We start from the raw sequence: 10,791 nt of genomic DNA on the forward strand, positions 1-10,791 counted from the left end.
TTTATCGCGCGATAAATGGAATTATTGTATATTGCGACAGGCTTAGATATATGTGTGTATTTGTTGTAGCCGCTGTTTTGTGCTGGCCATGACACATTCACGGGTATTTTATATCATGAAAATTCAATAAGTTGTTTGATTTAGAAGTTGAAGTACCACTGTTTTAATTGTTTTTGTTTGTTTTGTAGTGAGATCAGTCAGCGGGATTCTGGCTTGGTGGCGGAATTATGGAACAAGGGTTTAATTTGGGATACTTTGATTGGCACGACGCTCCTGCCACTTGATGCCATACAACAATCAAACGAGGTAATGCACATTAGGGAAGGGACACTGTACTGAAATGTTGTTATATCACGATACCTCGTATCCATAGGCAGAGATTGAGTGGCCGAAAAATGTCATTGCATGTAATTGACTTTCCTATAAATAAATTGAAAGGGGAAGTACAGAATTTTTGACATAAAGCTTAATCTTTGAGTTAGCTGTGGTTTAATTAGACGGTGGAGTTGATTTCAACTAATTCCGTGCAATTTGTTTGTTACAAGTAGAGCTGAAACGAGTACTCGAGCAACTCGAGTAACTCGAGTTTAAAAACTGATCCGAGTAATTTTATTCACCTCGAGTAATCGTTTATTTTGACAGCTCTAAGCATCACGTTTTGCTAAGACTACTTTTAATGCGGGACAACGCGCTGTCACGTGCGGAGAGGAAGAAGGGGAAAAAAAAAAAACTTACCGCAGCCGACAGCCGCCACAAACGACGCCGACGTTGCTAAATACTAGCCCGCACAATGCTACATTGGTAACAGGCAGCGTCTGGCGCGTCTCATAGAGATCACATGTATGTTGAACTAGATGCAAAATGACAGACTCGGCCGCGTCTGGGCAGCGTTTGTAAACAGCCGCCATCTTAAAGCAGTACAGCGCTAAGCGCTAATAAAGAGCGCTAATAAAGAGCGCTAAGCGCTAATAAATAAGATTAACGTTACTGTCGCTACTAGCTCACGGAACGTTAGCCCTGCGGAGGGCTAGGTTTCAATTAATTATGACCACTGTCGATGCGTGGCTAACGTGTCTTACATACAGGCTTTAACATAACATAGCATTGTGGAGTGATGAGGGTGTAAAATAAAAACTTAATCATGCTAACTATCAATTTTAGCTCAGTAGTCATTGCTGGATAAAACACCAAGTAGCACTGGTCCCTAATGTGCTCCAATACAGCCTGTATCATACATTTATTTTGAACACTGCAAAAACTCAAAATCCTATCAGGACTTACAGTTTAGACTAACTTAAAACTTAACTAGAACTTAAAAATGGCTTGACACAAAGAGAAATTCAATTGAAACACGTGGGAAAAAAATCCTAACTTTTAAGTGATGTGTGTTATCAAGCGTAACGGCATTTTTAGGTAAGATATATATATATATTAATAAGATCTAAAAGTTTTTTGAGTGAAAGCAGCGAATTAGTCTTTTTTTTAATTCTAGTTACACCTGAGATGCAATTGTTGGCTGTTTTCAACAATATACAACGAAAATAAAGACATTGATTGACTGAAAATGGTTCAAGATTAGATGAAATGTCTTGTTTTCTCATGTATATGTATAATTGCTCTTCACCTAAAAATATATTTGTTTTATCCGATTACTCGATTAATCGATAGAATTTTCAGTCGATTACTCGATTACTAAAATATTCGATAGCTGCAGCCCTAGTTACAAGTATAACACCATTTACCATTTACCATTTGTTAGTTTCAGGGCTCCGGTGTGGCTAGCGCGAATCAATGGTGCCTGCTTAGCATAACATTAAAGAACAACATATGAATGCTTAAGAATGTCAGTAATTGTAATGTGAACAGCAACATTTGTAATCCAGCAGCTCTGCAGGGCACGGGCTGTCTACGCAAGCAGGGCGGAGTGATATCACATCACGAAAGGGACTCCCCAGCAGACTGATTACAAGTGACCGAAGCACTCCTCTCTGTTGTGGTAGCTTTACGCATCTAAAAAAATAATAGTCTTGCGGAATGAAATGAATTACGGCAGTCTGGTGTGACATTGTTTTGGACGCATGGGTATTTGGAACAATGATCGTTTCTTTGATTTTATGTGACTATGTTAAATCTGTTAATATCGTTTTCTATTGGCGCGCGAAGCAAGCACTATTGACTCGCACTACCTTAGCCCTGAAACTAAAAGTATAACTGAGAAACTGAGCAGAATTTGTTGAAATCAACTCCACTGACTAATCAAACCCCTGCTAACTCAAAGATTAAGCATAATTAAAAAAATTCTGAACCTCCACCATTAAAATAAAGACGTAGCCGTTACAATGTCTATTAAAGTTGTAAAGCAATTAAACAAACAACAAAATGAATCAAATGAGCAAGAATCCTACAAAGTCTTTCATAATGGGTCAAAATTATTTTTCAAACAGATCCTGTGACTAGCACCATAGAGACGGTCCCGTGCTTTGCTTAGCCAAAACTACACCTGAGGAGTCACATGGATACTTAGAATTTCTTTAAACCTAAGCTTCAACATCAACTGAACTTGAACCTAGGATTGAGCTGACACTGCGTTTCGGGGTCATCAACATGTGCCCCCCCCCCCCCCCCCCCCCCAAAAGTCAAACTCTGCCAATGCTTCTCAAAGAGGTTATCTAATTGCTCCCGGCAAGAATCCTTATATCATTTTGAAAAGGTGTCACTGTTAAAAAATAAATTATAAAATCAATGTGAGGTTCCCACCGCTGTTGCACATACATGATAACAATCACGCATGCAAACACACCTCCTCCTTTTGTCCTCAATTTGTTTCAGGAGGGTCCCGGTGAGTGGATTTGTCTGGACTCAGAGGTTCTGATGAGGAAAGATGAGATCTTCGGTACTACTAAACCGACTTCACACCAAGTGCTGCTGGACGTACGCTTTGAAATGCCTTTTGGTTAGTCACTATTATATCTACCATGCATGTTAGGTTTTATATTATGGAGGCTATGGTTTGAAAATAAGCTTTTTGAGCCGGGTCGAGGATATACAGTAAGTATCTGAACCTTTTGGAATTTCTCACATTTCAGCATAAAATCACCATCAAATGTGATCTGATCTTTGTCAAAATCACACAGATGAAAAAACAGTGATTTAACTAAAACCACCCATTTACAGGTTTTCATATTTTAATGAGGATAGCATGCAAAAAATGACAAAAGGAGACTTAAAGAGCAATTGAAACCAATTTTTACCAAACAATTTAAGTCGGGTCTGTGCCTAATCACTAATGAGTGGTTTAAAGCTGCCCTGCCCACTATAAAACACACATCAGGTAAGAATTGTCTTGATGAGAAGCATTGTCTGATGTGTATCGTGGCTCGGTTAAAAGAGCTGTCTAAAGACCTGCGATTAAGGATCGTTGATTTGTATGAAGCTGGGAAAGGATACGAAACCATCTCTAAAGGTCTGGATGTTCATCAATCGACAGTCAGAGAAGCTATCTACAAATGGAGACAGTTTGGCACTCTTGCCTCTCTCTCAAGGAGTGGCAGTCCACTAAAGATGACGCCAAGAGTTCAGCGCAGAATACTCAAAGAGGTAAAAAATGAACCCTAGAGAGTCTGCTAAAGACTTACAGAATTCACTGGCACGGTCCAATATCTCTTTGCACACATCAACTATATGAAAAACTATGGCCAAGAATGGTGTTCACAGGAGGACTCCACGGAGGAAGCCATTGCTGTCAAAAAAAAACAAAAACATTGTTGCTTATTTAATGTTCGCAAAAAGGCACCTGGACAAGCCACAGAGGTTTTGGCAAAACATTTTGTGGACTGATGAAACCAAAGTTGAATCGTTTGTGAGTAACATGTGTGGAGGAAAAATGGAACAGCTCACCAACATCAACACTTCATCACCACCGTGACAGATGGTGGAGGGAGCATCATGAATTGGGGCTGTTTTACTGCCTCAGGGCCTGGACAACTTGCCATCATTAATGGAAGAATGAATTCAAAAGTTTAGCACTATGTTTTTGCAGGACTGAGGTCGTCCGTCAGACAGTTGAAGCTAAAAAGAGGATGCATGCAAGACAATGATCCAAAAAACACAAGTAAATCAACTTCAGAATGTTTTCAGAAGAACAAAATACACGTTCTGGAGTGGCCAAGTCAAAGTCGAGACTTTACCCCATTGAGATGACCTAAAGACAACAATTCATGCCAGACATCCCAGGAATCTGACTGAACTACAGCAGTTTTATAGAGAATAATGGGCCAAGATTAGTCCTGATTGATATGCCAGACTGCTCTGCAGCTACAGGAAGCGTCTGGTTGAAGTTATTGCTGCCAAAGTAGGGGGCACAAAATATTAAATGTGAGGTTTTTTCCCCCTTCTGTCATTGTTTGCATATTATCCTCATTAAAATATGAAAGTCTATAAATGTTTGGGTGGTTTTTGTGAAATCACTGTTTTTTCATCTGTGTGATTTTGACAAAGATCAGATCACATTTGATGTTCATTTTATGCAGAAATGTGTGAAATTTCAAAAGGTTCAGATACTTTTTCATACCACTGTATTGTTTGAACATTGCCATAGCGATGTGCGCATTCGCATTAGTCACATCTAGGGCTGCAGCTATCGAGTTTTTATAGTATTTTAGTAGTTGATTAATGAATCAACTTGTTAGTTCGAATAATTGAGTAATCGGATTAGAAACATTTAATGCATTGCATAATAAATTTTAGGAGATGTAAAACAAAGGCCTGCTAAGAATTGCACTTTCAAAAGAGCATTAAATGCAAATACAAAAAAAATTCCAGTGTTTCTTCAAATTATACAGAATTGCACTTTTATTTAAAAATACATTTAAAAACCTGATCTTAGCCGCTAGCTTAAATGTTATAAAAGGTTAATGTGTTTTTAATTTTTTTACAATGCTCTTAACAAATCATTAAAACACATTCCCACAAAAAAGGGCTAAATATACCTATAAACTAAATTACGAATGCATAAGAAAACATATTACCTCAAAAAAAAAACATACCTTTTGTTGGTCTTAACAGGGAGCAGCTGGATTCAGCCATATTAAATAAGTTTTGTCATATTCACTGGTGCCACTAGAGGGCAGTGTCATAGACTTCATAATATACTGACGGGGCGCGGGGCTGATTCATAGGGGGCCTATCGCTGTCAAAGCTGACCGAGTGGAAACGCAGACAAAGAGCTTTTTACATTGAAAATTCTTGTGAATAAATGCTTAAATCCCTGAATTCTTTATAGATATGGATGTAAAACAGTCTCGATTCTTGGTTAAAAGCAAAAAAAAAAAAAAAAAAAAACGGCCATTTAGCAAGTCTTTAAGCCACTGTGGCGCCGCCTTATCACCACAAAGAGCTTTTTAAGTTGAAAATTCTTGTGAGTAAATGCTTAAATCCCCGAATTCTTTATAGATATGGACGTACAACAGTCTCGATTCTTGGTTAAAAGCAAAAAAAAAAAAAAAAAACAGCAGTTATGATTTATTTATGTTAGGGCTGTCCCAAACGACTAATTTTCTCCCGATTAGTCAGCCGACTATTTTTACGATTAGTCGACTAATCTAATAATTTAAAAAAAAAAAAATTTTTTTATTTTTTTTACTAATTTAGCAATGAAATTTTTGTTGACGCTTATCAATTCACAAAAAATATAGTGGAACACTTAAATTATTTATTTAAGTACAAATGAACACGTAAATAACAATAATAAATCACAAATAAACAATGAGTTCAAATGCTGATAGAATTAACTAGTTTAGCATCCCGATTGAAAAGGTGGTCTCTTAAACTGATGGTTTTAAACTTTTATTCCATCCTTGATGTAATTACACTATAAGAGCTGCGGTGCACACAAATAAAACAACACAATTAGAAATTAACAAAAACTTTTCACCTTTTTCCTTTTAAACCTTATTTATATATCAATGAATTGCCTTCACCTTAATTTATTACCTTATCATTGACAATCTCTCCCTTGAGTGCAAGCACTGTATATACTGTATATATTTATGACCTTTTAACCTTGTATAATTTTATATACCATAAAATAAACCATAACATGAAATAAACCTTTCAGTTAGCATTAAGGACAATACTAATAGCATTTATAGGCCCAATGTCAATGAAACATTATTATTCAGTAAGGCGACAGCACCCTCTGGTGTACAAAAAATGAAAAAAAAAAATTAAAAAAAATTACAAACTGGGTGACGGCATTTGTGGCGTTTATTCACGGCAGACGTGCAGCCAAGCTTGCCATTGAAGAGGCAGGACAGAAGAGTGTACCCTCCGTTGTTTCTTTGAAATAAGTCAATGTTTTGGACACTCTGGTGCGCTTTTTTTGGCTTTGTGCCGCTTTCCCCGCTTGCATACAGAGCATCCGACATTCTGAACTTTCCACGCATATATTTTTTTTAACCCTTCATTAACCGTCGACGGGATGTTGTGCTCGTCGACGGATTTACGTCATCGATGACGTCGACTATGTCGACTAGTCGGGACAGCTCTAATTTATGTAAATATTGCGAATTATAACGCCAATGCTGTAGCGGCTAATTTCGCCCGTTGATTTTTTTCACGTTTCAAAATGCATGCATGGCACGAAAAATATAATAATTACCTTGAATCCTGGAACAAATCACTTCTGAGACAATCCTTCCTATTTATATGAGATACAGTTCACAGCTACTTTTTCAACCTAAATCCGGTGTTAGATCGCTGCGTGCGTGTGTTTGAGAATAATTCCTCTTGATGCTGGGTGTGGGCAGGCCCCCTACTTGAAGGCGTGTCACAGTGTCTGTGGAATGTGTCCCGTCAAAATCATTATGAAGTCTATGGCATTGTATCCATCCAAATCAATAAAATGATTGCAAACACTTTCAAAACAAACCATGACTACATCACTCTAATTAAATGAATACTCGAAGCAGCAAAAGTTGATTAGAAGTTTTTTTAATCGAATTTCTTGAGTTAATTGATTGATAATTAATCGTTGCAGCACTAGTCACATCGCAGACTGTGCAATTGTTTTTTGTTTTGTTTTAACATGTTTTGTTTTTGCCTGGCACCGCCAGACTATTCTCCCTGTATTTTTCAAACACTGTGAGAAGATTCTGGGACCATCTCCTTATTGGCCTCTCGAGCCTGAACGAAATCATCCGTGCAATCAGATTCGTTTATTTGCGTGACGTTTTCTTAACGAGCAATGTCACTCTTACGTGTTGGAAGTCGTCTCCAAAACAACACCGATGGCGAACGGGAGAGCCGAGCATATGTTCCAATCCGTGGTAAATTCAGTTTTAAATGACCAAAAACACATCAGGTCGCTAAAACCAACAGTCTGTCTTGCGCTAGCCATGTTGAATAAACTTCTCCGTTCTCCACTCTCCTCGTATGTTTATTCCCTCATGCAAGTTTCTTGTCGCTTTATCAACGGCATGTCGACCTGTCGCCGATTGGTCCACTCCGCTGTCTGTTTGCTGCGGCTTGCTCCGCCCTGGGAATTTGATCCGCCGAACGGTTGTCAGACTCGATAGCTGGAACAGTGGTGAGTCTGGTGCACCAGGCAAGTTTTGTTTTGCTTCATAAAAGCAGCAAGTCTGCAGATCCTGGATCCCTTTTATATACAGCAAGCCTGTATTAAACGGCATGATATAAATCAATGTCTCCGAACCGATCATGTTACCGGAACTCCGGCTGATCGCGCTATTTTTCAGAGGAAAGGAATCGGGTGAAAAATTATCGGGTTTTTAATTAAAAATATATTTTCATGTTTTTCTGCTTCATGCTCATACAGCGCCAGAGCCTCTCACCCTCCCTCTTGCTAAGCAGTACGACCAAACTGTTTTTGTTGGTCACTAGTGCAGCTGGCGTTTGGTACTTAATGTTAACGATGATTAGCAGGTTTGTAGCTTTGATCTGGCTAGAGAAGCCTCAGTAGCGCTACAATCAAAGGCACAAATGTGTTAATCTTCATTAAACTTGCAGCCCAGTCTGAAATGTGCTGTGCCAACTCATTCATTGTGTAAGTGAGAGGCTGCTCTCTGCAGCGTGAGCGTCAAAGAGTGAGTGAATTTAAGTGGACTCACTCAATGTAGCATTTAATAAAGACAAACATTTTTCTATGATATTCTTGTTTTAAAATCATTTACATTATGAAGGCGGCACAGTGGGACATGGTTAACACATTCCCACAGTTCTGGGATCATGGGTCTAATTCCGGCTCCGGCCTTCCTGTGTGGAGTCTGCATGTTCTTCCCATGCCTGCCTGCCTGGTTTTCTCCGGGTTCCTGCCACATCCCAAAAAAAACGTGCATGGTATGCTGATTGAACACACCAAATTGTCCGGATGTGTGAGTGTCTGTGTAAATGGTTATGTGTCTATACAGTATGTGCCCTGTAACTGGCTGGCAACCTGTTTAGGGTCTACCCAGCCTTCTGCCTGGAGTTAGCAGTGATCATTTTTAATTTCACAATTTTAATTTTTGATAAAATTTTTTTTGCTGGGGCACCTTAAGAAAAAAGTTAAGTTAGTGTTGAGCATTGGGAAAATATGTCACAATGTTCATTTTTCCAAATATCTGTCAGGCTTATCCCAAACAGAGCTATTCAAGTTCATTCATTCATTCACTCATTTTCCGAGGCACTTATCCTCACCAGGGTCGCGGGGGTGCTGGAGGCAATCCCAGATAACTATGGGCAGTAGGACGGGTACACCCTGAGTCCGTTGCCAGCCAACCGCAGGGCACAAGGAGACGAATAACCATTCGCACACACACTCATCCCTAGGGACAATTTAGAGTGTTTGATCAGCCTACTATGCATGTTTTTGGGATGTGGGAGGAAACCGTAGTACCCGGAGAAAACCCACGCAGGCACGGGGAGAACATGGAAACTCTACACAGTAAGGCCGGAGCCCGGGATTGAACCCAAGATCGGACGTGCTAACCACTCTGTCACCGTGCCTCTATTCAAGTTAACTGGTGAAAATTCTTCTAGTTTTGATATCACAATATAATACCGCAATATATCGCAAACCTCCCCAAAATCACAATGATAGTTTCTTCCAATATCGTTCAGGCCTAATTTCAAGACAGTCATAAGGTTCCAAGTTAAGGTTTAGAGCAAAGGTTAGAGTTTAAAAGGAGGATTTCGAAGCTTGGTTCCGTTTTAAAACTTACTGCTACTCAGAAAATTAGAATATCTTCAAAAGGTTGTTGTATTTCAGCAATTCAGCTTACAGTAAAGGAGAATTTGACATATTGAAGAATGAATAACATGCAAATCAATATATTTTTGGCCCAGTAAAAATTCTTGGTTCAGTTTTTTACGTTTTAAGGAAAAAATTTAGGGTTTTCAATTCAATTGAGGGTAAGGATTTGTTTCAGAGCTTCATCTGCCAATAAATTCAAATCCTTATACCAATAAAATTACTTTGACCTATATAAATAATGTCAATATCTGTCATTTCTACAGTGAACGTAACCATCCTTTGCTTTCAGACATTCCAGAGCTCGAAGCTAAATATTGGACTCGTAAACTGGATCGCATTAACAACATGAACATTGACGAGCAAGAAGTGAGTTCACTTTACCTTTCATGCATTGCTGACACCTGCAGGCGGAAAGGGATCACAACAGTAATTCTTGGATCATTACTAGTGAACTACAGTATTTATGTATTCATATGAAATGTGATTTTTTTTGTGCCAGTATCCACCACGCGACGACACAATTCGCAGGGGGAGGATGGCGTCCGTACCTTCGCAGTGCTGTAAGTACAAAATACAGATATTTGTACTTTTGACATTTTCATGTTGATGTCCTCTCATTATTTCTTTTCAAGTCTATGATACAATTCCTTTTATTTTCTTTGCATCCTCTTGTTTTCTTTCTCCTTCTTTTGGAGAAAACCATTATCATCATCATCATTATCAATGGTCTTCATCTTCCTCAGTGGTGATTACTTCCCTGAGTGACTTTTCTTCTTCTTGTTCTTGTGGTTTTACTGCTTGCTTACCACCAGGCAGCTGGAGTTATTTTGGATGGACTGACCAGCAAAGTACGTAAAGAGATGAGACAAAGCATGCATGGAAGTTCTCAAAAAAACTGCCTACTGGAGGGTTTCAAATGATGGTCATGATTTTCAATTTTAAATGAGTGTTTCAACAATGGGCCGAGCTTCAAGTTAGAATTGAGGTTTCAAAATGTGAGTCAAAAAAGCTTATGCTTAAATTTGGTAAAACAGATGTTGCAGTACAGGTTTTCAACACCAGAGAGAAGCATTTCTCTAACCCACATGTCTGCAAGCTGTTCTGATACTGGGACTGTGTTACATCTTAATAACGTAATTATTCAAACAAAAATGAGGATTGTGACTATTTGGCCTATCTTCAAAAGTTTTTCACACGTGTTTCTTTTTTTCTTTTTTAATGTAGCTTTCGACGACCACGACAGTGCAATGGACGACCATGACGGTGAAGCAGGCGTCCGATCGCTTCCTCCACGCTATTACAATACCTCACAGACCAATTCGTCAGCTCATCAGTATCCCATCGGGGATCGGGTCCAGCACCCGCAGCTCTTGCGGGACTCTGACTCTTTCCACAGCTTTGACAAGGACCTGCGGGGTTCCGGGTAATCATAATTGTATTTCTTTACTATGGTGTTTTCCTTCCGTCTTTTGTTTTAACGCTTTTTCTTTTCTTTTCTTTGCACTGCCTTTCATTGCTGTTGCAATCTTTCTTTTCATTTG

The 10,791-nt window shown here is 38.9% G+C and overlaps 1 protein-coding gene across 3 annotated transcripts in view; it reads left to right on the forward strand.

Annotated features, from left to right (window-relative positions):
* The window catches only part of LOC130912784 (uncharacterized), a 239,286-nt gene that overhangs the window by 46,902 nt on the left and 181,593 nt on the right, over positions 1–10,791 (forward strand). For 2 of the 3 annotated variants that reach the window (XM_057830826.1, XM_057830827.1), the window contains exons 4-9: positions 189–306; positions 2,830–2,953; positions 9,540–9,616; positions 9,750–9,810; positions 10,063–10,098; positions 10,475–10,673. In XM_057830826.1, coding sequence (XP_057686809.1) covers positions 189–306; positions 2,830–2,953; positions 9,540–9,616; positions 9,750–9,810; positions 10,063–10,098; positions 10,475–10,673 — 615 coding nt within the window. The remainder of the gene's footprint in view (positions 1–188; positions 307–2,829; positions 2,954–9,539; positions 9,617–9,749; positions 9,811–10,062; positions 10,099–10,474; positions 10,674–10,791) is intronic. The other variant, XM_057830828.1, reaches the window with a different exon arrangement.

Source organism: Corythoichthys intestinalis, chromosome 3 (genome assembly GCF_030265065.1).
Source record: "Corythoichthys intestinalis isolate RoL2023-P3 chromosome 3, ASM3026506v1, whole genome shotgun sequence".
Lineage (NCBI taxonomy): Eukaryota > Metazoa > Chordata > Actinopteri > Syngnathiformes > Syngnathidae > Corythoichthys > Corythoichthys intestinalis.